Raw genomic sequence first — 25973 nt, forward strand, 5'->3', positions numbered from 1 at the left:
CAACAGAAGATGACCTTTCAGCTGCTCAAAAATCATCCTTATTTCATGCAACAATTCTCACTTTCCTATTGGTCTCTCAAATGGCCTACATAATTCGCTAATTCCTCAAGCAAGTCAACAGAAGCATGTCTTACAAGTGGTTATGATCCTTAAAATGTCAGGCAGTTTTGCCGTACTCTTCAATGTCAGATACTGACCTCACATTCACAATTTCCCTCAGATCACACATATGAGCACTAGCTATTAACAAAGCAGTAATTTGGAAGCCAAACACTTAGCTATCCTTCAGAAGAATGATACATGGAAAAGGGAGGAGACTCAAAAGGGTAATAAAATGTTATGATGGAGTATGAAAATTTATTTACCTTTTCTTCAATAATTGCTAGGATGTCTGCAGGGTTTCCCAAATGAAGTACACTGGCATAATCAGATACTCCAGTATTAACATTGCCTTCAAGTTGCTTTGACCGGTGCTGATCTGCAACGCTCTCTCTTTGTCTTGCAATCTGCAGAGTGCCAGGTGGCAGACACCTGCTTTCTCCAGAGTCAATTAACACAGAGAAACTGGCCAGATCTGCAGATACTGAGAGAGCTGGCTGCTCCACACAACTCTCTACCTGAACACAAATGGTGGTTTCCTCAACTGCAGAAATAAGCACCAGAAAAATCAATTATTCTCTAAAAATTTGTATTTTTATTGCAATTCAAACCAGATATCTTGTAATGCAGACATTATGATACAATAACATAATTAACATCAGATCCTGATATTTGGAAGTTTGCCCACATGTACAACAGAACTTTGAACAATTGAAAATAAATTATCATTGTAAATACTTCACTCAAAACACATCTCTGCATAGAATATCCCCAAAATTTCTGATAACCTGTACTGATTCTTACAGATAACTGATTTGCTACTTGAAAGCCACAGCAGCCTGCAGTTTACTAAAAGGTGTACAGAATTCTTCCACGATCCTTCCAGGGGCATCCTTGTTATTTAAAAAAAATAGAGAGTAAATGCCCCTCGTAACAGTTCCTACCACAAAATAGTTAAGGTACAGTACGTGTGATTGTTCCTTCCATCTTCCTCTCTTGAAAAAAGTTCCCAAATAAACAGATGCTCAGTTCCTTGTGTATTTACTTTACTTCAATAGGGTATTATCAAGACAGTCTACAAATGATCTTTCCCGTTACATCCCTAAATTCCTCTGTTGAATAACATCTCCAGCTGACAATTCTGAAGACCTCACAAAAGTTAATCATCAGCGAATCTTAAACAATACAGGGCAGCTCCCCCTCAATTGCATTTCCTATGTGGAGATGCTTGGCATTCAGTCAGCAGTACTCCTGCTAAATAATTGACATTAGGAGACACTGCTTTTATACAAATTGCAGGAATCATTTTCTCTGTGCCACAGGACGATGCAATGTGTAATGTCACCAAGCCTCAGTATGTGGTACTTGGAAAAAGTAGCAGAGTCATTAAGAATAAATAACAAATTGGCAACTACAAAAAATACAATGACTGTAAAATAATTTATAACTGTGAATATTTTTATCCAATCCACATTCTCTCTAATGTCGTTAAAGATTGTCCCAAAAAGCAACGGCAGGTTAATAAACGCCCATAGACTGCATCAGGTTAAAACGTAACAGAAATCTTAGAAATAATTTTTGATGCATCTGTAAATACTAATTTATTTAAGGGATATGTGAACTATAATCAAATATGTCCGGGTGCTAACAGTTGTGAAAAAGATGGTTTGGTTCTACTCCATGTAAGTAGTTTCTTTTGGTGTGTAGGAAGTCAACTGTCCTTTCAAATTTAGAATGGTATCGTGCAGGAATATCAGACCCCTTACTGGACCTACAGATGCACTGCAATGGAAAGCAAAGATTATTATGAAACTTAGAATGTTTGTTGTTGAGTCTCATCCACAAAAAAACTGTCACAGACAATTTCTTCACAATAACTTTTTCCATCTCTTTAGTATTCCATTATTTTCCTGAACTAGACATTATCACAATCAGGAAAAGATTTGGGCGGCTCTGAAGATCTACCAATATTAATCCCACACTAAATTATGCTTGGATCACACTAAATCACACCTAAAATGCTGGAAGGAACTCAGAATGTCAGGGAACATCTATAGATGGAAAGGTACAGTTCATGTTTTGGTTCATGGCCTGTAACCAGTCCTAATGAAGAGTCTTAATCCAGAATGTCAACTGTCCCTTCCCTCTATAGGTGCTGCCTGATCCTCTAGAGCTCCTACAGCATTTGGCATGTTGCTCCAGATTTCCAGCATCTGCCGTTTCTCATGTTTCCATTTAAATACTGCTCAGAAAGTTATTTACCCAACATTATTATCTGAAATTCCATCCCTTTGGTTAAAAAAATAATTTAAACATAATAATAATCAGTTAATCAGGATCAATGACAGAGAAATATGGCGAAGAATGGCACTTGATAATTTGGCCAGGGTCTCTGTTAAAGGCAAAAGGTGAGATTTTGTTTGCTTATTACAAACAACTACAGCACAGGACAAGACCACTTGAATCATCACATCTAGCCTGGTTCTAGTTCTTCAGCTATTCTATTCCAATTTCCCTTTAGGTCACAGTGATATTGCAATGGCCAAATTAGCAGACCAGCAATCCAGGGACCTGGGCCAACAACCAAAGTTCCAACTTCAAATCCCACCACGGAAGCTCTGGAATTTGAATTCCAATAATAAATTGGTTTAAAAATCACTAACAATTATGTCCACAAAACAAAAAATGCAGCAGGTTCACTCAAACATTTCCAGAAAGAAAATCTGTCATCCTTACCCAGCTAGGTTTTTCTATGACTCCACAGCTACGACAATGAAAGTATCTTCAAAGGACTCTGAAGTGACCCAGCAAGACACTCAGATCAATGACAATTACAATGGGTAATAAAGGCTAACCTTACCAATATCTCTCAGGTCTCTTAAAATGAATTTAAAAAGCACATAATTTGTCATATTCACAAATATGAATTCATTTTTAAAATCAAAGTTGTGTATATCTTTTATAATCAGATGGTCATTTATTTTAATCATTTTCTGTGAAGTGCAAAATGCACATTTATCTATACTTTATGGATATCTATCTGCCCCGTAATCATTCCAAACAAAAGACCTATAAGAATTTTAATGTTAATTCCTTTATCGCAGTTTAAATGTTTTCCTGTGGAGAACTGCTTGAATGATTTTAGGTCTTTCTGTCGTTTCAGACCAGGCCCATAGATGACAACTATGGGATATTATTCCTCCCCATTCCATTCTGCTTCTATGAATACGAATTACACCTTTAACTTCTTTAAAGAGTTATTTTTTTAACTATTTAATTCTTTTGCCAATGACTATGTTTTCCAATCTCCGCAGTTGTATAATTTAAAATGAAAAGATATTGACAGCAGGGACGTTCATATATAGGATTTTACATATACTTTAGATGAACTAACATCTATAGATCTTGTTAATTTGTCTAATTAAATCTCAAATTATGTGCTGTCTTCTTTCCCTACTACACCTCAACAGAAGCACTTGCTTTGTTCTCAATTTAAATGCTGCAAGAAATTAACGTTTCTTCTACCTGTTTTCATGTCCTTGAGATGATAAACCTTGTTACTAATGTTACAGTTAATTGGCAAAATTGTGCATGTATCAAAATTTTCAATTACAAAGAAAACTATTAAATCTCAACCTTGTTAAATGCACTGATTTTACTCAATTTTTCTTCAGACTAGCATACTCCATTTCTAATTTGACTGTTTTTGTTAAGGGTTGTACTGTCGTTCCCATGAGATATCCTCTAACTAGTGGCTAACTGATGTACTGTATAAATTTAACAACTATGTGCTTGCTTTTATTTAATGCATTTATATATAAAACACATAATTATAAACATCTAATGATATTTTCACAGTGAATTCCAACCTTCAAGGTCTATATATTTCAACCTTTCTGGCTTTCCATTAACTCTTACCAATATTCAACAAAATTAATTCTAGTACTACACCTCTATCGCAAAGAACAAAGTACCATACTACAGAAACTATATGATTTAAAAGCCCTTTTACAAAGAATCTGGACAAGTCCTGAAATTACATAGTTGCTTTATGTAATTGACATTGTCCATTGTTATGAAAGAAAAGCAATCCAAGGTAACCTACTGAGAACCAATAAGAAGGACCTTCTATTGGAAATTACATGTTGGCCCTGATTAATTCAATGTTTTTTTTATGACCTTCAAGATTCAGTAGCATTACACAGTCTCAATCATCATATATCTTTAATATTTCACATTCATACATTTCAGAAATCACACTCAATTGCCTCCCTTTAGTTTGATACATGCCCTGCTCAGAACCTCCCTGCTCAAAAGAACAAAATAAAAATGGGAGTCACTGGCTGCAAGCTCAAGCCCTACTCCAGAAACTATAACATAAATATCTTGGCTTAAATATCACAGTAATGTTAAAGGATGCTATTCTGTTCAGTGTCAACTGATGCCCTTTTTGCTTTATCAAAACAATGCAAAAGATCCTATAGTACTAAGTGTATGAGAACTATCCCAACTTTACTCACCATTTTTCATTCTGTATTAGCATCACTTCTATAGATTACTTGCTTATTATTACAATGGTAGTTGAAAGCTAGTCAAAATCAGTAAATGTATTTATTACTTTACAACCAAGCCAGTACACCAAGAGCACAAGAGATTATGCATCAAAAACTATTTGATGGGCTGTAAAGTAATTTGCCTAAATTGCAAAAAAAACTTAAATGAATGCTATCTTTTATATTACATTTCCTGGAACATAATTCACCCTATTCACCAAAATTTTAACTTGTCTTATGTAAGGTGTACATTACATTCATGAAATGAAGCTCTTTAAAATGCCATAAAACAACAAACTGCAAAGACAACCCCAGGCGTGATCCCATTTGCAATTCCTTTTTGGAACTGAAGCTCTCATTGACTTCATTCTGACAGTACATCACACCCAAAACAACAGTTGTTATTATTGCATTTTATACCAAGCCATAATGAGTTTCCATTGTAACACATCAACAGCACCTTACATTTTTCATTTATTACTTCCTTGAGTCTCTCCAATTCAAGAAAAGTATGAACATACAATTTTCAAAAATACAAGCATGACAATTTAGAGTGAGGAGGGTACAAAAGCATCTTGTACAAAAATCTACATCAGGCTAAGATTAGGAAAATATTCTAAAGGTGTCTTCACACTGCTTTGATTGAAAATCAGATTCAAAAGAGGATGAATTACGATGCCATTAATTTTTGTCCAATCTAAGTTCAAATGGCACTTTTGAATCAAAAGACATCAGATATTTAATTTTTGTTTAGATGCTTTAAATTCCACACTTTATGGTATTTCTTCTCTATATCCAAAAGCAAATGTTTGGGACAATCTTTAAAATGAACAGGATTTGGGTTTTTTTTTTGAGATCTTGTAATGATTGGTTACACTGCCTGGTGACAGACCTGTCCTGCTGTTCTTCTGCGTCATAGTTGCGGTGGTGGCTGAATACACCTGGTCAGTTAGAATTTGCATAGGTTTAACTGGAGGTGGTGCCTCACGGCTGGTGGTAGAGAAAGGAACGAAAGGTGATGTGAACTGCGAGAGGCCGACCTCCAAAAGCCTTGACAGAGTAGGGGCTCCTAACATAAAGTGCACAAAGAAAGATACAAGGCTCATGCAGGTAGGCAAGAGGAACTATGTTCAACACACATTCTTTACTTAGTTGAATGAAAACTGAACCCACTGTGAACTGAAACCTATAAATTGCTCTCATGTATGGGGTACAGTTTGGGAAAAATTTCCCACTCCAGGGACTTAGATGCAGAAGTCTTAGTTAAAACTCCAAGGCAAGAGTATGTTAGAATATCTTTCAGTGGTGATGTTAAATTGAGCTCTAGCCAACTCTCTTGGACAAACAGATTATCTGTCAATACAAAATTGTTCATGAGAATTTATTATGTGCAAATTGGCTGCTATGAAAGAGATTATATATGAAAAGGTATTTTCATTTGCATCCAGCTGTTGTAAAGAACTCTTACAAGAATGCATAACTTCATATTATTCTTTCTGAGAGATGAGGTAAAGCTTCCAATGAAAACACAGTACAGGTCCTATAATGACCACAACCAAATCTTTCCGAAATTACACCCCATACATGAGTATAATTAAGTCTCGCTTTCTGTTGTACTGCATGCAATACACACACCAGTGCTCTATTACAGAGCCTAGAATTCCAGAGGCACCATTGTAAACAAATATGACTTCATCTGACCATATCCACACACAGATTATACAGATTAGTTATTCCTTATCAATATAATATTGCCCACCAAAGCAAGCAGCTACTAATACGTTAAACACCTATTTCTGGAATTACACAAAATGAAAGGGAACATACACAATTCCATTCATGACAAAATACAAAAAATGCAAATATTGACAACTCAAACTATGATGAATGTAGGATTAAGGGTACAGAAACAAAATGAAAATGGTAAATCTGACAGACTTGTGCAGTCATTGATCTACAGCTCCCTGCCCAATCAGAAGATTGTGAGCACCTATTTCAACATTAATCAGGAGCAAATGGAGGTTTGGGGGGGGGGGGGGTGGGGGGAAGTATTTTTACAAAATTAGAAACTGTTACTTGAAGATTACTTAAATTTAGTAGAATTCAAGTATTAAAAATCTATAATTGCTGAACTCATGAACACCAAAAAACTAAATATTTTAAAAACAGTGAAAGATCATTGGCGCATCTGCAATTCAGAATCGTACAGGGCCAAGAGGGAAACATCCAGTTTCTGGTGTTCATATGAATTTATTGATCTTGTGCTTCTTGATTGTCCAGCCAACCACTTGAAAATATTACTGAAGTAAACATGAATTGTTGCAATGTGGTGGTAAATGGGATGAACAACAGAAGTTGGGGATACACAAAGCAGACCATATTGTCCTTCAGTTCTTTGTAGTTGTAGCAACAGATGAGTAGCAAACTTTCCATTGCACTATAGAATTTTTCATGTCCTAAAAGTTAATTAATGTGCATCATAGACATGTTACAAGCAAAGTCAGACAGCTGAATATTGTTGGTCAAGAATGCTGTCACAATGTTTCTTGGAGCATTGTCCTGGGAATGTGATAATTGATAATTATCATTATCTGCATCAGGTTACATTTTCAGCTATTAGAGAGTTTCATGTTAAACTCAATAAAAACTGTTGTGCTGAGAGCTTTTTCACCAAGAACAGCGAATCAGCTGCACACCTGAATAATAATGGAAATAAGGTTGCAACTCAAGCAGTTCTGGCAGAACCTTTAACTAAACATTTCAGAGTCAGCTCACTTGAATATTCATTACTTTCCTCATTAGTCGATTAATGAATGGGAACATATAATTTTTTTTAGGAAAACAATATAACTAGACAATTTTCCTTTGCTATTATTATCGGTGTCATAACTGCACTGGAATAAATTGCCTTAGTAATCAGTGCATTCAGAATGATGGGATATTAGAGACAAGGGTGGTATCATCATAAACAATAGCCTTGCATTTGGTTAGGTATTAATATCACAAGGAGTGTACCAAACTATTTAAATACCGTTATTTATGTGACATGCTTCAGTTAATACTTCAGTTTGGTCTGCACATGTGGGTCACTAACATTGATTAACACAACGATATCCATGAAGCCTCATACCATCCGTGAGGTCTTATCCTTCTGGGGTTTTTTTGCCAGATTGTAAGCAATCCTATACTAAGAGAAGTGAAGCTTTGATTTGTTGGGTGTATATCCATTTAGCTTTACCTACAGAAAAATGCTTTCGGTGCTTTGCATATTGTAGCTTTAAGTCTCTAAAAATATGCTGGCCTCTGTTCTTGACAGGCCCTTCTTACCGAACAAGGATTTGATTTCCTGTAATTCATGGAGATGGACAGAAATTGCTCAGACATGATATTATAGATTACAGCTGCATTTAATTCTACGAGGCTCCCCAATACTCGGACTTGTGGTGTTTGATCTACTGTGTATTTAACCAGGTTGTCCAACACAGTAACAGCTCCCCACTAAACAATGGAGGACGTCACTGATTTGAGAAAGGAGGCAGGCAGGGTGGATCTATAATACTGATAATTATCATAAATAGCTATGCACGGTGGTAGATATGCTGTGAGAACACTGTCAAGCACCAGTTCGATCTATGGCAGAACTCCTGAGATTATAGGCCAAGGCTGTTGAAACTCTCCTAGTATGTCTAATCCAGGAAACAATATGGTCTATCTTTCATTGCATTTCATTGGTTGTAAGACCAAACCTGTACACTATGTTCCAGATTCAGTCTCACCATCTGTAGCATATAATTAGAGAAAAACATCTCTACTCTTGTACTCAAATCCTCTTGATATAAGACAATTTATCATTTGCTTTCCCAGTTATGTGCTTAATTTTCATGCTAACTTTCACATACAAGGTCAAAGGCACCTCGGTTCTCCTAAACACTAACATCTTTCAACTTCCTAGCCCATTCAACTAACCTGTCTTTATGCTCCTGGAGCCTCTGCAACTTCAGGCAGCTCGCATTGCTACCCAGCTACTGTATCATCAATAACATTTCTAATCCAATTAGGGAAGAAGACTTTCCATGGTGCTTAAGTAAAGTCACTGCCAAGAAGTCCATCCACTCTTTCTCTTATGTTTTGTAATAGTTACCAGTGTACCAATAACCAAATTAATAGAACATACCAGAGCAAACTGAGAGCCAAACAATACTATGATCTGAGATTTTTCATATTCCCATCTTTCAAAGAAAGGATTTGGGATTTAAATTTGCACTTATAATGAACTGCTTGAAAATCTAACTGAATTTCAATAGGCTTTAAAAAAGCCTATATGTACAGGCAAACTATTTTGATGATTTTCAAAGCTGTCAAAATCAATCAACTCATCCAGCTCAACAGTTAGGTGCTCTCTTCAAATCCTCCTGGGCAGATGAAGAGCCAAGGGAACCAGTTTGGACTATGGGACCATAAGAAGGGTGAGAATGAGGAAAATGGGCCTCAGAACTACTGATATTTCAATTAAGTCTGTGGAATGCAGCCTTGTGACCTGAAGTTAGAAGCTAAAATTACAGCTCACTTTCTGAAGTTACGAAATGTCTAAAGCAATTAAGGCACCATTTCAAAAGGTGATGGACTGTTAATCTACTCTTACTTTGAAGAAGGAATTGAGAATGAGTTAAATGGAACATGTTTTGACTGTTACCTAGTATACTTGCTTGCTCTCTGCATAATAAAGCAACTTTATAACCTGCCTTGTTGATTCAGAGAAAAGTATGTGCAGAAGACCTGATATAGTTGATGCACCATCAATAACTCACACTGAGAGGTAAGGCGAGATATCGGCTTTTATTGACTGGAAGAAGGAACCAGGAGTGAGTGACTATCATACAATGTTCTGGAGACTGAGGCCGAGCGTCAGGCCTCAGATCTCCTTTATACAGGGGCCTGTGGGAGGAGCCACAGGAGCAGTCAGCAGGGGGCGTGTCCAGACAGGCACATAGTTCACCACAATAGTACAGTATATAATGGGGTAAAAAGCTGGAATCAAACCTATTTTGTCTCTCTCAAAGAAATACACTATCTTGCTCATTTTCATTGTTCCCTTTCTAATTATATATTCAATTATATTTAGCACATTAAGATTGAACCTATCTCCAATAAATTACAAATGCTCCCAGACCACTTTAATTTGCAGCATGAAAAATATTTTGCTTCATCTTTCTAATTTTAGAAAGATCATCTAATTTTATTAAATGTTTCCTCCAGTCCTACCGATGGAAACTTTTTCCTCAATTGAAACTCTTAATTAAGTCGAAGACATCTGTTAAATCTTCCCATAATTTTTCCCTTTTCAAGTTAAACAAGCTGAGCTTCTCCAGGCCTTCACATAACTGAACCCTCAATAATACCGAAGCCTAAATGGATATTATCCAGGACAGTTAAAATGGTGGCAGACATTGATTGATGTTCTGTAGATTTCACAATATCTAATGAGAAGGCTTCATTGTTCAGTTTCTGATTATATACAATAACTTCACCAAGATTCTTTGAACATGCAGAAGTGAAAAACACATTGTGTACTGACTATCTCATGCCTTTGTTTCACATGGTCTACATTTTCCTGGGATTCATGCATGGGTTCACTACAGTATTACCCTTTGCCCAAATCAGTAGTAAGCTTATTTCTATGGCTCTATCCTTCATTAAAGGTAATCAAAATCTCTTGCTGCATGATTGCTCCATTTCACGTGTGCCTTTATAATAAAGGAGCATATACATAGAATTTCTTTGATATGACAAACCATTTTCTTTTTAATTACCTACAAAGAGACCCATTGCATTCATATACACAAAGGTCACACTGCTACTAGTGAATAGATTCAGAAAACCAGTAGAATCTCTGTATCAAATCAACTAAATCCACCTTGTTCTTGCAGAAATAAAAACAGAACATACTGGATATACTCAGCATGTCAGGTATGATGCCAGGACACTGAAAAACTAACATTTTAGATGGGTGACTTTAGAGTAGGAATACTTAGAAACCAGACAAGTTTTCAGCTACAGAGAACTGTAGAAACAATAGAAATTTTTGTGATAGGGAATGAACAAACCATCAGCAGGTGTGGCATACCGCTTTTCTTGGTCTAACTCTATGACAGACATTCATTTTGTCTTCCCATGCCTTCCCTTCTCTCTAACTTAAAACAGGTTTACAAATATCCTACAATGGTGATGCTACAAAAACAAAATGCTGGAGGAACTCAGCAAGTCAGGCAGCATCTATGTAGGAAAATGGACAGTTGACATTTTGGGTCAAGCCCCTTCATCAGAACTGGAAAGGAAGATGGCAGAAGACAGAATAACAGGGTGGGGGTAGGAGGAGAAGCACAAGCTGGCAGGTGATAGGTAAATCCAGGTGAGAGGGGGAAGGCAGGAGAGAAAAGAGGGAATGATGTGAGGAGCTAGAAAGTGGTAGGCAGAAATAGTAAAGAGTTAAAGAAGGAATCTGAGAGAAGACAGTAGAGGTCCAGAGGGAGGAAGGTGAAGGAGTTAGCAGGTTGTGGTGGGAAGGGTAAAGGGGCTACAGGGATAAGGGAAAACAAAGATGGGTTGTACAGAGGGGATGGGTTAAAAGAAGTTAGAGAAATCAATATGGATACTGTCAGGCTGGAGAGTACAAAGACAAAATATGAGGCCATGATGTTGATGCTGCCTCATCTGCTAAGTACTTCCAGCATATTGAGTTTCTAGCATCTGCAGTTTTTCACTTTTTTATTAATGTTCCTAATGCAGTAATATTTTGGATTAGCACAATACTTTTGAAAGCACAGTGAAGTTATGCACAGTGGCCTGGTTAATGTTTACTTTCAATCTACATTACTAAAAGAAAAATTACTCCACTATGAACGGTCCCAAGATGTAAAAGGGTTGGGAATGGGGGACTAGGAATCCCATCTCATATAAGCCCAGTGCTACAGAAACATCACATAAAGGTCCAAAGGTCTGGGTGGGAAAGGATCTCTGATGGGCTACACCTGGGGATAACTTGAAAAACTGTCCCAGGACAGAGGACTCTGCCGACCTGCTGTCAGTGGCCTGTGCCCCAGTAGGGGCAATGAGCTTCAGTTCCTAAGTAGTTTTCTTTTCCCCTGGAAGCTTGTGTTTAAACCAGCTGCTATTAATTTCATATGACATCGATCACACCTCAACAATGTACTTAATTTACTATAAAGTGACCTGGTTCAACATAAGGTTGTAAAAGGGTGAAATAAAAATAAGACTTTCTACTTACTTCAGCTTGGCAAGAATACCAATTTAAAAATGTACAGATAAAGCATTTCTAATTGCAAAAAAATCATTGTGTGTTGACTGAAGAATGTTTTAAAAAGTAACATTAGGAATACAACATTCTAATTAATTAGCTTTCCTGGTGTAACAATGTACTATTTGATATCATGCAGCTGTTTACATGTCCTTAAAGACAATACCTGACACACATTATTACTCCAAAGATTAAGGAGTGCAGCTTCTCAGAGAACAGATTATGTAATGATGGTCGATGAGAGAAGAAATGAAAATGATCCCTATTTTTTTTAAGAGTAGGGGTTCCCAACCTGAGGTCCATGGACTCCTCAATTTATTGTATGAGATCATGGCATAAAAAAAGTTGGGGACCCTGTTTTAGAGAAACTTTGACAGGAAAACACCACCTACAGAAAGGTCATGGAGACCATCCTAGGCTATAGGCAGATGTTCCTGGCAAAAGATTGCCGGAGAAGGATGTGTAAGGAATGCTTAAGTGCAAACTTGAGTCTCTGCATCTTGAAGGAGGTTGCAAAGGAAGCAAAAGTAGGAAAAGTAGATAGAGTCTTATCTTCTTGATTAATCACCTGATTGCAACAAAGAACAGAAAACTGTAATATGCTGCATAGTCAGTGGCAGGAGACTGGAATGATCTTTAGCCGAAAAGGTTGAGTGTGATGACCACCATGACTTCAGCTGTGAGAGATGTCCTGACATAAGTGCGAGTCTATACTTAAGGTCATATATCTCTGTACACCCGCACAGAGCTTACTGCTCAGGGGCGTAGATGAAAGTGTAGGATCTGTAACCGCAGTCTTAGGCGATGAGTTCTCTGGTCCTTCTTCCATATGTTCATGGTTACCTGTAATGCCTTTACAGCTTACATTCCATCTCAATGTCATCCAGCAAGAGTGGTAGATTCAGACAAATTTTATTCTAAGTCTGTATTCATTGCAAAAATGTTATTGAAGGTGCGAGGAAAGCCTGGAACAAGCTGTGTACACAGTTATCAACAAGACCAAACATTGATCTTTGATTTTCAGATCACAGAGGTTGCTAAAATGTGAAAATTGGGTATGGCACTAAGAGGTTGAGAAATGAACACCACTTAGCTCTTTGAAAGCAAATTTCCTGGCCTTCCAGCATTACCTTGCTCATATTACTTGTGCAATTCTGTAGTCAACAAAGCTAGCACCTCCCAATTTGATATAATGCTTGCCTGATTGAATCAATACAGGAAATATTAAATGAGTTACCAATGGAACATCAACAAGACTGGGGGCTAAATTTATGGTGAACACTGATCTTCCTGTTACAGGAAAGTCAAGAGCTGTATTGCTGGAGTAAATATGTAGCAATTAGTCTACCGGAGTAGCTGTCCCACCCCATTGGGCACTAAAGAAAAGATGAGTTCTACAATTCTACTTTTTTCAACTATCATGTGGAATTTGAATTCTGAATGTCAGCTGCATATTTAGTATCTAAATCAATAAGCTATTTAATCAGTGCCAATGTCATGACACAGAACATCATATGGATCACAAAGCTGAATATATGAGTACACATACAAATGACAAACAGACAAAAAGGGAACATATTGATTAAGAAATTTTTGTTTTAGAAGCAAGAAATTTCAATACAATACTTAGTTGTAAAGAAAGGTGGGGTGAAGAGGAGGTGGGGAAGAGATAAAAGGATAGCAAAATAGGGATACAGAGGAAATGAAAACCAAAATATTATTAATAATTTTAAGAATTACCTTGCATTCTGACAATACTTTATTCCATAATTTGCTTATTTCTAACATTATCTCTTTTCTCTCAGTTTATTCAAGTTACTAAAAGTAGTGAGCATTGGAAAATAACTAATCTTAATATTATTTAACATAAAATGACACCCTATCAATACAATTCAGCTTTAATCTCACCTTTGGCTAAAGCTATATCCAGTAGATATCACACCCAAAGACAAAATTACAACAAATGACAAACCCTAACAGTGACCTATAAATTCAAGTGCCACATATTTAAACAAGAATAATTGGAAGAAGTTATTCCATAGGGGAAATAACTAGCCTGTCATATTTCTATGTTAAATAGTATTGAACTAGATAGGAATAATGGTAAGTATTACCTGTAGGTGCTGGAGATACCGGTACACTGGTACAGGTTGGCTGCAGCTCTGGAACATGCAGGGTTGATACACCTGTTCCCATTTCAACATGAACATTGGGACTAGTAACATGCGTAGAGTTCATCTGGAGATCAACATCACCGACCTGAAAAAGGAAGAGGTGCAAAAGACAGAAAATGCCTGTTATTATGAAATAAGACGTATCCTTCACTGATATCCTAAACGATATATGGATATATCAACAAAAAAACTTTTATTAGGCTGACTGCGAAAGTATATTAGGATTTCTATATTTCAGTGTAAGTCATAATCAATGTACAGAACAGTAGTTGTTCTCTGGTAATAAAAAGACCCAAAAAAATGTATCATCACAGGATACTCATCGTGTAGGTTTTAACGGGGAGTGACTATACTTGCCACAGAATTACTTCAAAATTGTGCACCTCCTTACCTTTCAATCAACATGGTTTTATACCCATTACTATATGTTTTATCTAATCCTCTTTTCAGTCTGTGCTTTCCTACACTATGGGCCTTTGCACCTTTCACTTAGGTTGCTTTAAATAAAAACCTGCTGGTTACTTACAAGCCTAGGACTGGTAGGCAGGAGACTCCCTTTTTTCAGGAGCTCAGATAGCAGTGGAGAGGGTGGAGGCGTGGCCTTCTGCCCCAATAACTTTTTCTGGGGCGAATCCTCCAAAACAGGAGTCAGAGGAGTTTCAAGATTAGTGGAGGTAACAGCAGGTCCAGGAGTCTCAGGGGCTGAGATCACTGGAATAGACGGAGCACTTCCAATGTTCATCGACACCAACTGTACAAGGGAAAAGACAAACTCTTACATACCTTTCCAAGTAAGCACAAGCCTACACATAAACCTTTAAGACAGGACCAGCACACCACATTTTTAATCGTTATTAAATTAAAAGGGAAATCTAGTTTGGAATCTTAGAGGTTTTCTTGTGAATCTCTGATCATCTATCTAAACTAATCTGGTTCACTGAATGATGTTAAAAATTTAAGAAAAACTGCAAATAAAAACAGAAAATGCAGTGAACACTCAGTTTCTGTGAAAAGAGTTAAAATTTCAGGGCAAAGACCTTTTATCGGACCAGAAACGTTAGTACTGCTTCTTCTTCTTCAGATACTCCCTAACCAGTATTTCCAGCATCTTCTGTTTTGCAATGAATTAAGTTTTTCACTTTTGAATACAAAAATTATTTTCTAATTGTGTGGGAATGGCAAACACTCAAGTATTCACATTACATGTAGTCTTGCAGGTGCAGGAGCCTCCCTAGTCGCAAATCAACACCTTTCGTTTACACACCATCTTTAATAAAGATGAAGATGTTAATAAGGCATTTTACAGGAAAATAAAGGAAAAAGCTACTTAAGGACACATTAGGACTGCCCAGTAAAACCTTACTCAAAGATGTTGAGCATCTTATAGACGGAAAGGTACACGAGCTTAGGGAAAGGGTCTGAGAGCTTTTAAAGCCTACATAACAGAAAGTAGTCTCTAATAGCAAATCTATTAAAATTAGATATGGGTAAAAAGGCCTTTTGAGAAAAGTTCTTGGATTGAACATAGGAAGTGGCGTTTCAAGTTAGAGAAATTTGAAAACAATGTGAATCTTAAAGTCACAAATTTGGATGCACCTGAAGCCAGTGCACATCAGTTGGCGAAGGGGGCCAATGGGTCATAAAGGCTTGATACCAGCAGAAGGTGACCACTCAAGACAGCTCTGACATTTACTGGCTTTCCCCAGGTTTGACAGGGTTCCATTCCTATAAACTGTTCACAACCAAAACTGTTTGCAAGTTGGAAATACAGCCATGAACCAAGTGCCCAGAGGGCAGAAGATGCCTGCAGCCCTGCAGCAGCCATCCTCCTGTAAAAAGATCATGGATGTTGTGAGTCAGCTAAGCTAGAATAAAGAAGGCAGACATTTGAATAGCTCAAGTTGCTAGAGAATCAAGGTGAGTGTAAAAAATGCAAATATGAATAAAAACAAATGGTGGAAATACTCAGTAGTCTGGCAGCATCTTTGGAGAAAGAAATAAAGTTCCTGTTTCAGATCGTCTGATAAAGGGTCATCAACCTAAAATATTAACTTTGGTTTCTCACTCTCCATAGAAGCTGCCTCTTTTAAAGTTTTTCCAGTAATTTTTTTTTATTGAATCAGGTCTTGCTGACATAATCCTCCCTGTTCAGAACAATGCATGTGTGCCACTGAATACCTATACTTAACTGGCAAGAAGCAAACTGCCAATATCACCCCTGCCCAGACAGACCACCCAAAAATAAGCATGGACAGCTTGGACAGTGGTGGGGAAATAGGCAGGGAGGGCAGCAAGTGTCATTCGAGCCACAGGTCATGTTCCAGATCCGAAGTGTGGAAGTAAGTGGTAGAGCCAACTGTGAGATTCAGCACTCCACCAGAGTTCCAGGCTTGATAATGCTAGCACAGTACTCTGGGACTTACAGCCATCTTGGTGGCTAATCCAGGCAACAATCAACAAGATCTAGGCCTTTATAATCACCTATAACTTTTATTTCCACTGGTAATTCTAATGGTGGATCCATCATCTTATGTTTGGTTCTCTGTTACATCAACTTTTTTCCCAAAATTATAATTGACTTTTCAGCTGTTATATTAAAACTGTAATGTCGGTCTGTTTACCTATCACTTTCAGCTTTCTCCTGACCATTCTGTGATCATCCACCTTAACTACTACTAACTTGACAGGTCCTTATTGTCAACGTCTTTCTTCTCTTAGTCACCATCCAAATGGTGTTTAAAACTGTCATTAATGTGCTCCTCACAATATCCACCTCCTCCTTAACCAGTCCCAATCCAATCCTTTTCTTAAGATCCTCAAAGGTGTTATTGCTTGCATACTCCATTTGAATTTATTTAGTTTTTTCGACAGCTTTATCCATAAACATTGAGAATGATGAACATGGACAAAAAATGGAGCAAACAGGTATTTTCACAAACACAGAATAATAGAACATAGATAATGCATTTGACCCATCATGTCTGCGTCAATTCTTCGTCAGAGCTTACCAATTTTCTCACAGTCCCTGTGCTTTTCACAAATGCTACAATTCATGTATTTACTTAATAAAATGTTTTTAACATGTAATTACATGAATGACTGAATAACCAAATTGCCCTAATTTTAACAAAATGTCCCCATCAGGAAATAACAGGCTTTAACTTCCAGCACCATCCTCTATACTTTATTATATAGCCCAAATTAATTTTCCTTAATTGATGACAAAATACATTTTGACATGCAGCAAACTGAAACAAAAAGCATCACAAAGAAAGATGGCCTCATACATACACTAGTGTGGCTGTCCTCACTGGCCTGTTGTGTATCTGTCACAGAATAGTCTATTCCAGGAGAATTCGACTCCATTGGAGACCGGATAGGCAAATTAGTCAATCTTTTGGGGGCATTTTTTGCTGCTTGACGGGCTACAACACAAAATAAACTGCATTGATTTTTGACAAATAAATATATTCACCAGAAAACAATTTTTAAAGAAAATAAATTTATAGCTACGTTATCATTTGTCTACTTTTCAGATGCCTTTACACTTATACATCAACCTTCATTAAACTGTAAATATAGTTTATCCACATAATGTACCCCATCATAACACAGTTCCAGAATGAAAATACACATGAATGACATTACTACTAAAATCTCCTCACATTTAAGTATCAATGCAAAACAGGGCATCTAATGATTATTGAACTTCAAAAGAATTTATAAACAACAAAATGCCAGCTGTTAATTGCACCAAATACTGAGCTGTGGAAACAAGGAGATCTAAGGTTTTATCCCGTACCATAAATCTAGTTCCTTTGCTGCAGAGAATCCTTTCTAGTGCTCCCTTAGTGTGGTAACCGGAACTGGACACGGTATTCCAGTTGTGAGCTAACTAATGTTTTTATGTTTTGGCATCAGGTGCCTTGCTGTTCGGCATGGGCGATCATGTCTCTCCATTCATCACAGTCCCTGACCCTCCGAATTGTAGTTGTTGCCTCCCCCGTTTCTAACCATGATATTAATCCATCTATCATTTTCATTCTCTCTCTGCCTCTGCTTCTTTTTCCTTCCAGCTTTCCAGTTGTAACTAAATGTTCTAACGTCTCTCTTCACATGATGTGTCCAAAGAATTTTGATTGCTGTTTTCTGACTTTTTAAAGTAATGTGCATTTTGTTTTCGTTCTCTGTAGAACTTCTTCGTTGGTTATCCTGTCCGTATGTGATATGCATAGCATTCTTCTGAGGAAGTACATCTCTGCTGCATTGATTCTTTTTTCCATTGCACTTGTGATGGTCCATGACTTGCAGCCATACATCAATATAGGAAGAATGTAACAGCTGAGAGCTCTAAGGCACACGTCAATTGCTTTTTTTTGTTCGTTAGGATGTTTCTCATTTCTGTAAGTGCTGTTCTTGCCATTGCTATTCTTGCTTTTATGTCTGTTTCGCATTTGCCATCAGATGTCACCCATGATCCAAGATACTTGAAGTTGTGAACTTGTTTCAGAATTTCATTTCCCAATGCGATCCTACAGTTTGGGATATCAGGTTTCTTTGATACTACCATTACTTCAGTTTTCTTATTGTTTAAGGTTTGGCCAAGTCTTTCACTCTCTGTGTTGATGGTAGATACTAGTTTCTGTAAATTTACTTCACTGTTTGCTATCAGTACTGTATCATCCGCATAGCAGAGGTTGTTGATATTGTATCCTCCTATACTTATTCCAGCTAGGTCTTGTATGGTTCTCATGATGTTTTCACTGTACAGGGAGAACAGGTCTGGTGATAGAATACAACCCTGTCTGTCTCCTCGCTTTATTGGCTGAAATTCACCAATCTCGTTGTCTATACATATGGTTGCACATTGTTGCCAGTAGATTCCCGATTATTTTTAGACCTTTTCTGTCGATATTAATATCCTTAAGCATTTTCATGATGACTTGGTGTTTCACTGTGTCAAAGGCTTTTGTGTAGTCAATGAAACAAAAATATAGGTCTTGCTGTACTTCTTTTGATCTTTTGATAATATTCCTGAGAATCTAAGTGGCTTTTGATGTTCCCTTGCCTTTGACAAAGCTGCGCTGTTCTTCACTGATCTCTGGTTTAATTTTGTTTCTTATGCTGAGCATGATGATTCTAAGTAGAATTTTTGTGAGGTGGCTCATTAAACTAATTGTTCTGTGTTGTCCACACTCTGTTGCACCTGGTTTCTTTGGTAGTGCAATGAATACTGCCTTTAAAAGATCTTCCAGTACTTTGCCTCTGTTGTATATTCTATTCAATAATTAATTTCTCTACATCAAAATCTTCTAGTGCTTCATACAGTTCAATCAGAATGTTATCTGGTCCTGATGATTTCCCCTTTCGCATTTTCTTCACAGCATGTTCCACTTCTTCTTTCAGTATTGCTGGGCCTTTGCTGTTATTGCCAATTAAAGTCGTCCTCTCGGTCTTTGTCGTCATATAGGTCTTTGATGTATTCTGACCATCTTTGCATTATTTTTTCTTTTTCCATAATTGTAGGTCCATCTTTTGCTTTTATACATCTTGTTGTTGCCCCACTTTTCTTCCAATTTGTGACCTCTTTGATCTCATCGTGCATACGTTTGCTGTTGTTGGTCTTCTGCAATTGTTCTATTAACTCACAATTGTCCTTAAGCCACTTTTCTTTTGCTTCCTTGCACTTGGTTGTTCTCTGTGCATGCAGGGATACGTAGGTTTCTTCATTTTCCTTACATTTTCTTCTTTGTTCAATAAGATTCAGAATTTCTTCTGTCATCCATTTTTTTGAAGCCTTTTCCCTTTGTTTGGGAATCACCTCTTGTGCTGCTTGTGTTACGCTGTCTCTGAGGTTTTCCCATTGCTGTTCTATAATAGTGATGTTTTGTAGAGCCTCGAATTTGTTCTTCACTGTTACTTGGAATTCATTTTTGATGTCACTGCTTCTTCTCAAAAGTCCCAAATTCAGCTTTGGCTCTACTCTTGGTCTTTTAAGCTTTCTGAGTCTCACGTACATCACGCTGATTATTGTTATGTGATCGTTGTAGCAGTCTGCACCCGGATATGTTTTGCATGATTTCAGAGCACTTCTATACCTTCTCCTTATAAGCACGGTTTCTGGTTTCTGGTGTTATCCTCTGGGCTCTTCCATGTCCATAGTTTTCTCAGATGTTGCTTGAAGACGGTATTACCAATTATATAATCTTTTTCTGTGACCCATGTAGCTAGTTGTTCACCTCTCTCATTTCTCTCACCTATGCCGTAATGCCCAATATCGTCCTCGTCCCTGGTCTTGCCTACTTCTGCTTTGAAGTCAATAGCCTTTTATTGATTTTGCATGTTCTTCATCTAACATAATTCCAATACCTTTTTCATGTATTTCTCTTCCAGGGTAAATGATGGTATATCCCTCTGAGCTTGTTTTACCAGCTCCTTTCCATCTCATCTCACACATTCCCATTTTTAATCTTTCCATATCCTGTTTGATGTCTAGTTTACCAGGTTGGTTAAGGGTTCTTACATTCCAGGTTGCTAGTCTGATCTTCTTTGCTTTTAATCTGCCGACAGTCGCTGGATAACGGTCGAGGTTCACCTGTGGCGCATGAGATCATCTACCGCATGAGGCTCCTTTGGTGAAGGCTCCATTTACATCTTTGAGCCGAGACCGTAGGTGACTCTAATTTATGATTATACAAGGGAGGAATACTGAAGTGGTTTCCCGTTGCCTTCTTGGCATAACATTCTTTATTCTATGCTATGGCCAATGAAGGCAAGTACCCTTATGCCTTCATAATTAACAGTGTACTAATGAGCTCAAAATGCACAGAAGCTTGAACTCTCCTCTTAACCTTTCTCATTCTAACGAGAAGAATTTAAATCTCTCTATACTCTCATAATTATCTAAAGGCTTGCATGACTTGTATTAACTTCGTAAGCATTACATAAAAACATAAAGAAAGACACTGGAAGAAATTTCACTAAAATTTAGATGTCCTTCTGCAAAATATAAATTTACACTTTTTGTTATTTTCTTTACACAAATACTTTTGAAATAAGGAAAAAAAGTCAGGGCCATAAAAAACGTAGTTTAAAATTTTCTAGCACTAGATTGCAGAAATTACCATAGATTCCGGACTACAGAGCGCACCTGATTAAAAGCCGCACACTCTAATTTTAGAAAGAAAATCAATTTTGTACTTGTACAAGCCGCACCGGATTTTAAGCCGCAGGTGTCCCACGTTGTAATATGAGATATTTACACAGAAAGATATTACACGTGAGGATTTTTTAACTTTTAATTAAATCCGTATGGTAACATAAACAAATATATATAGCAAATGCTTTTTTTCGAAGTGCCTGTAACACAGCTACTTGTAAATATACATACGTATCAGTAACACACAAATTACGTTGCGTATACTTTTTTACTGAAAAGTGCACGAACAACATTCCAATATCTCCTAACGACTGGTAAAAAAAATATATATACTGCAGCCTACCAGGAAAAGTTATTGATCGCCTTCTTCATCTTCCTCCTGCGCACTAAAACCATCAAAGTCCTCTTCTTCAGTGTCCAAATTGAATAACCTCAGGATCTCGTCACTCACTTCAGTCTCTTTGTTGTCGCTCTCACTTGAGCGCACGCGGTCCTCTTCATCACGCAGCAGTCCAGCCTTTCGAAACCCATTGGTGATGGTGGATGTTGTGACACGGCTCCATGTATTTAGGATCCACTGGCAGACTTGAGTTAAAGATGCTCTTCGCATGCGTCCTGTTTTGGTAAAGGATTTCTTGCCGCTCGTCATCCAAGCCTCCCACTCAACGCGCAGCGCCACTTTAAATGCCCGGTTTACGCTGATGTCCAGTGGCTGCAAATACTTCGTGGTGCCCCCAGGAATCACAGCTGGAATTGAGTTTGTACTCTTGATGGCAGCTTTCACTGAACTTTCATTGTCAGCCGCTTAAAAATCACCGTCGGTGGAAGCTTTAGTCCGGATGCTGTGCAGCTCAGAACACAAGTAAAATGCGTTCTCTCATGGCCACTTGTTTTCAGTGTGATGGACGAGTCACCTTTTTTATTAACAGTCCGAGTGAGAGGCAGGTCAAACGTCAACGTTACTTCATCCATATTTATGATATCATCTGGCCCGATGGAATTCTCCGCTATCTTTGTTTGAGTGAATGTGCGGAAGTTAGCAAGTTTTTCCTTGTGGTCGGGAGGGAGCTGCTGACACAGAGTCGTGCGTACCCTGACGGACAGGCCTTTTCGTCTCATAAATCTAAAACACCACGATGGCCCACCTCAAAAATCTTTGATTTTCATTTTGGTGGCGATTGCTTTAGCCTTCAGTCTGATCTGCACGGTGGAAACACCGCGGCCGCCTGCTCTCTGTGTGTTAACCCAGTCTTCAAGAAAGTTTTCAAGTTCGGGCCATCTGCTATGATTACCTCTGAAAGCTTTTGTCGTCTTTTTGCATTGACTCAGTTCTTCACGCTGGCGTCTCCACCGTCTCACCATCGATTCATTTATGCCAAGATTATGTGCAGCAGCTCGACTTCCTTCTTCAACCGCCAGATTGATCGCCTTTAACTTAAAAGCTGCATCATATGCTTTTCTTCGAGTGTTTTCCATGTTGATGAGGGTGAGTACAAATGACTGATTTACAATAATTTAATTGTGAATGTGCGCTTGATTTATCGTACAATTTCATTGGACCTCTGTGAACTACTCAATTTTATTTGTCTACTGTTACGAGGCAAAATGTTTTTGGCGGCATGAAAAAAAACATGCATTAGCCGCACCGTAGTATAGGCCGCAGTGTTGCCGCAGTGTTCAAAGCGTGGGAAAAAAGTAGCGGCTTATAGTCCGGAATTTACGGTAATGAGTTTACTACTGTGACTTTAGGAACTTATGATGGAAAAAGGCTGTATAAAAGGCATGACAAAACCATGACATTAATTTACAATTGTGCAATAAATATAGTACAGAACTAATGAATGACTCATACCCTGATAAGCGCTTTCTGTTGCACGCCTTTTCATTTCAGCCTCCTCCTCTTCAAGTTTCTTCTTCCTAATAAGAACATAAAAAAAGATTAACATTTAAGTTTTATAAATAACTATAATTCACATGGGGAGCTTTCATCCAAGTAACATAAAAGGTCTGACAAGCATTACTGCTAAATCATAAAGCTAGTAACTTTTGATTGATTTGTATTTTTTGTACTTACACAGCAATTTCATTCCACGTTTCCTGAAGCTTACTATCCACATGCCCAGCCTGAATCAGCTCTGCTTCTCTCTTCACCTTCCTGTAGAATCCAAATTGTAACACGAGTTAACTTTCTGTTGCAGGTTTAAACATATTCTGTCACAACATTTCAAGACTTTTTGACTATTAACTCTCATAAATTTTAGAAATGTCCAGCTTTATGCTGGACCCCAAACAACCAAATCAAAATCTAATCCTTGCCACGACTATTTACATCAGACCAGAGGTACCAGGCACTCTTTATACATTATCTTCCTGTACACTGGTATGCCATTCAAATTAAAATCCAATAGATCACCAATCAACCTACCTACTCAATTAGCACCTCAGAATCAGGTTTATTGTTACTGGCATGTGTTTTGAAATTTGTTAACTTAGCAGCAGCAGTTCAATTCATAATATAGAAGAAAATAATAATAAATAATAAATTAACTACAGTATACATATTTTGAATAGATAAAAAATTGTGCAAAAAGCAGAAATAACATATATTTAAAAAGTGAGGTACTGTTCGTGGGTTCATTGTCCATTTAGGAATCGGATCGCAAAGGGGAAGAAGCTGTTCCTTATTCATTGAGTGTATCTTCAGACTTCTGTACCTCCTACCTGATGATAACAGTGAGAAAAGTGCATGCCCTGTGATGCTGGAAGCCCTTAATAATGTTCACTGCCTTTCTGAGACACCGTTCCTTGAAGATGTCCTGGGTACTTTGTAGACTAGTACCCAAGATGGAGCTGACTAGATTTACAACCCATTGCAGCTTCTTTCGGTCCAGTGCTGTAGTCTACCACCTCTCCCCAACCCCCCCCCCCCCCCCACACCCATACCAGGCAGTGATGTAGCCTGTCAGAATGCTCTCCACAATACATCTATAGAAGTTTTTGAGTGTATTTGTTGACATACCAAATCTCTTCAAACTCCTAATGAACTACAGATGCCATCTTGCCTCCTTAGTAGCTGCATCGGTATGTTTGGACCAGGTTGGACCCTCAGAGATCTTGACACCCAGGAACCTGAAACTGCTCACCCTCCCCATTTCTGATCCCTCTATGAGGACCGGTATGTGTTCCTTCGTCTTACCCTTCCTGAAGTCCACAATCAGCTCTTTTGTCTTACTGATGCTGAGTGCAAAGTTGTTGCTGCGACACCACTCCACTAGTTGGCATATCTTGCTCCTGTACACCCTCGTCTCCATCTGAGATTCTACCAACAGTGGTTGTATCATTGACAAATTTATAGATGGTATTTGAGCTATGCCTAGCCACACAGTCATGGGCATAGAGAGAGTAGAGCAGCGGCCTAAGCACACAGCCTTGAGGTGCACCAGTGTTGATCTTCAGCGAGGTGATGATATTATCACCAATCCACACAGATTATGGTCTTCTGGTTAGGAAGTTAAGGATCCAATTGCAGAGGGAGGTACAGAGGCCCAGGTTCTGTAACTTCTCGATCAGGATTTTGGAAATGATGATGTTAGATGTTGAACTATAGTCAATGAACAGTATCCTGATGTAGGTGTTTGTCTTGTCCAGGTTGTCTAAGGCAGTGTGAAGCACCATTGAGATTGCGTCTGTCGTTGAGCTATTGTGGCAATAGGCAAATTGCAATGGTTCCAGCTCCTTGCTGAGGCAGGAGTTCAGTCTAGTCATGACCAACCTCTCAAACCATTTCATCCCTGTAAATGTGAGTGCTACCAGGCGACAGTCATTAAGACAACTCATATTATTCTTCTTAGGCACTGGTATGATTGTTGCCTTTTTGAAGCAAGTGAGAACTTCCACCTGTAGCAGTGAGAGGTTGAAAATGTCCTTGAATACTTCTGCCAGTTGGTTGGCTCAGGTTTTCAGATCCTTACCAGGTACTCCATCCGAGAGTTCAGCCTCTTTAAAGACAGCCTAATGTCAGCCTCTGAGACAGCGATCACAGGTCACCGGGTGCTGCACGGATCTTCACAGCTGTAGTTATATTCTCTCTTTCAAAGTGGGCCTAGAAGGCATTGAGTTCATCTGGTAGTGAAGCATTGCTGCCATTCATGCTATTGGATTTCGCTTTGTAGAAAGTAATGTCTTGCAAACCCTGCCAGAGTTGTTGTACATCCAATGGTGTCACTAACTTAGTTTGAAATCATCTCTTCAACCTTGAAATAGCCCTCAGCAAATCATACCTGGTTTTCTTGTACAGGCCTGGGTCGTCAGACTTGAATGGCACAGATCTAGCCTTCAGCAGACGATGTACCTCCTGGTTCATCCATGGCTTTTGGTTTGGGAATGTACAGCAAGTCTTTGTAGGTACATATCTCAAGGTATTTAAGTATCAATAGAACATTTTTATACATAAAATTATTCGCTAAAATTGAAAGTAGTAGTTTAGAATCTCAAATTTTAGTAATTATAAATGAAATGTATTAATGAAAATTAATTTTCTTCCACCTTCTTAATCCTTTCTTTATATGCAGCTGTTACGAATGTGCCACAACTCTGAGGGGCCGAAGGGTACAAAGTAGCCCCCTCCTTTTTGAGAATCGCAAGATCGCTATTAATTCGGGTCTGGGACCCAG

At 38.0% G+C, this 25973-nt stretch overlaps 1 protein-coding gene across 5 annotated transcripts in view; it reads right to left on the reverse strand.

Moving 5' to 3' along the window:
* Positions 1–25973, reverse strand: part of LOC132399183 (bromodomain-containing protein 8-like) — a 65525-nt gene that overhangs the window by 20366 nt on the left and 19186 nt on the right. For 3 of the 5 annotated variants that reach the window (XM_059979287.1, XM_059979285.1, XM_059979286.1), the window contains exons 6-12: positions 23375–23455; positions 23153–23217; positions 17433–17566; positions 14668–14892; positions 14082–14226; positions 5545–5721; positions 366–643 (exon numbers count right to left, since the gene is read on the reverse strand). In XM_059979287.1, coding sequence (XP_059835270.1) covers positions 366–643; positions 5545–5721; positions 14082–14226; positions 14668–14892; positions 17433–17566; positions 23153–23217; positions 23375–23455 — 1105 coding nt within the window. The remainder of the gene's footprint in view (positions 1–365; positions 644–5544; positions 5722–14081; positions 14227–14667; positions 14893–17432; positions 17567–23152; positions 23218–23374; positions 23456–25973) is intronic. The other 2 variants (XM_059979289.1, XM_059979288.1) reach the window with 2 other exon arrangements.

This window comes from Hypanus sabinus, chromosome 9 (assembly GCF_030144855.1).
Source record: "Hypanus sabinus isolate sHypSab1 chromosome 9, sHypSab1.hap1, whole genome shotgun sequence".
Taxonomy (NCBI): domain Eukaryota; kingdom Metazoa; phylum Chordata; class Chondrichthyes; order Myliobatiformes; family Dasyatidae; genus Hypanus; species Hypanus sabinus.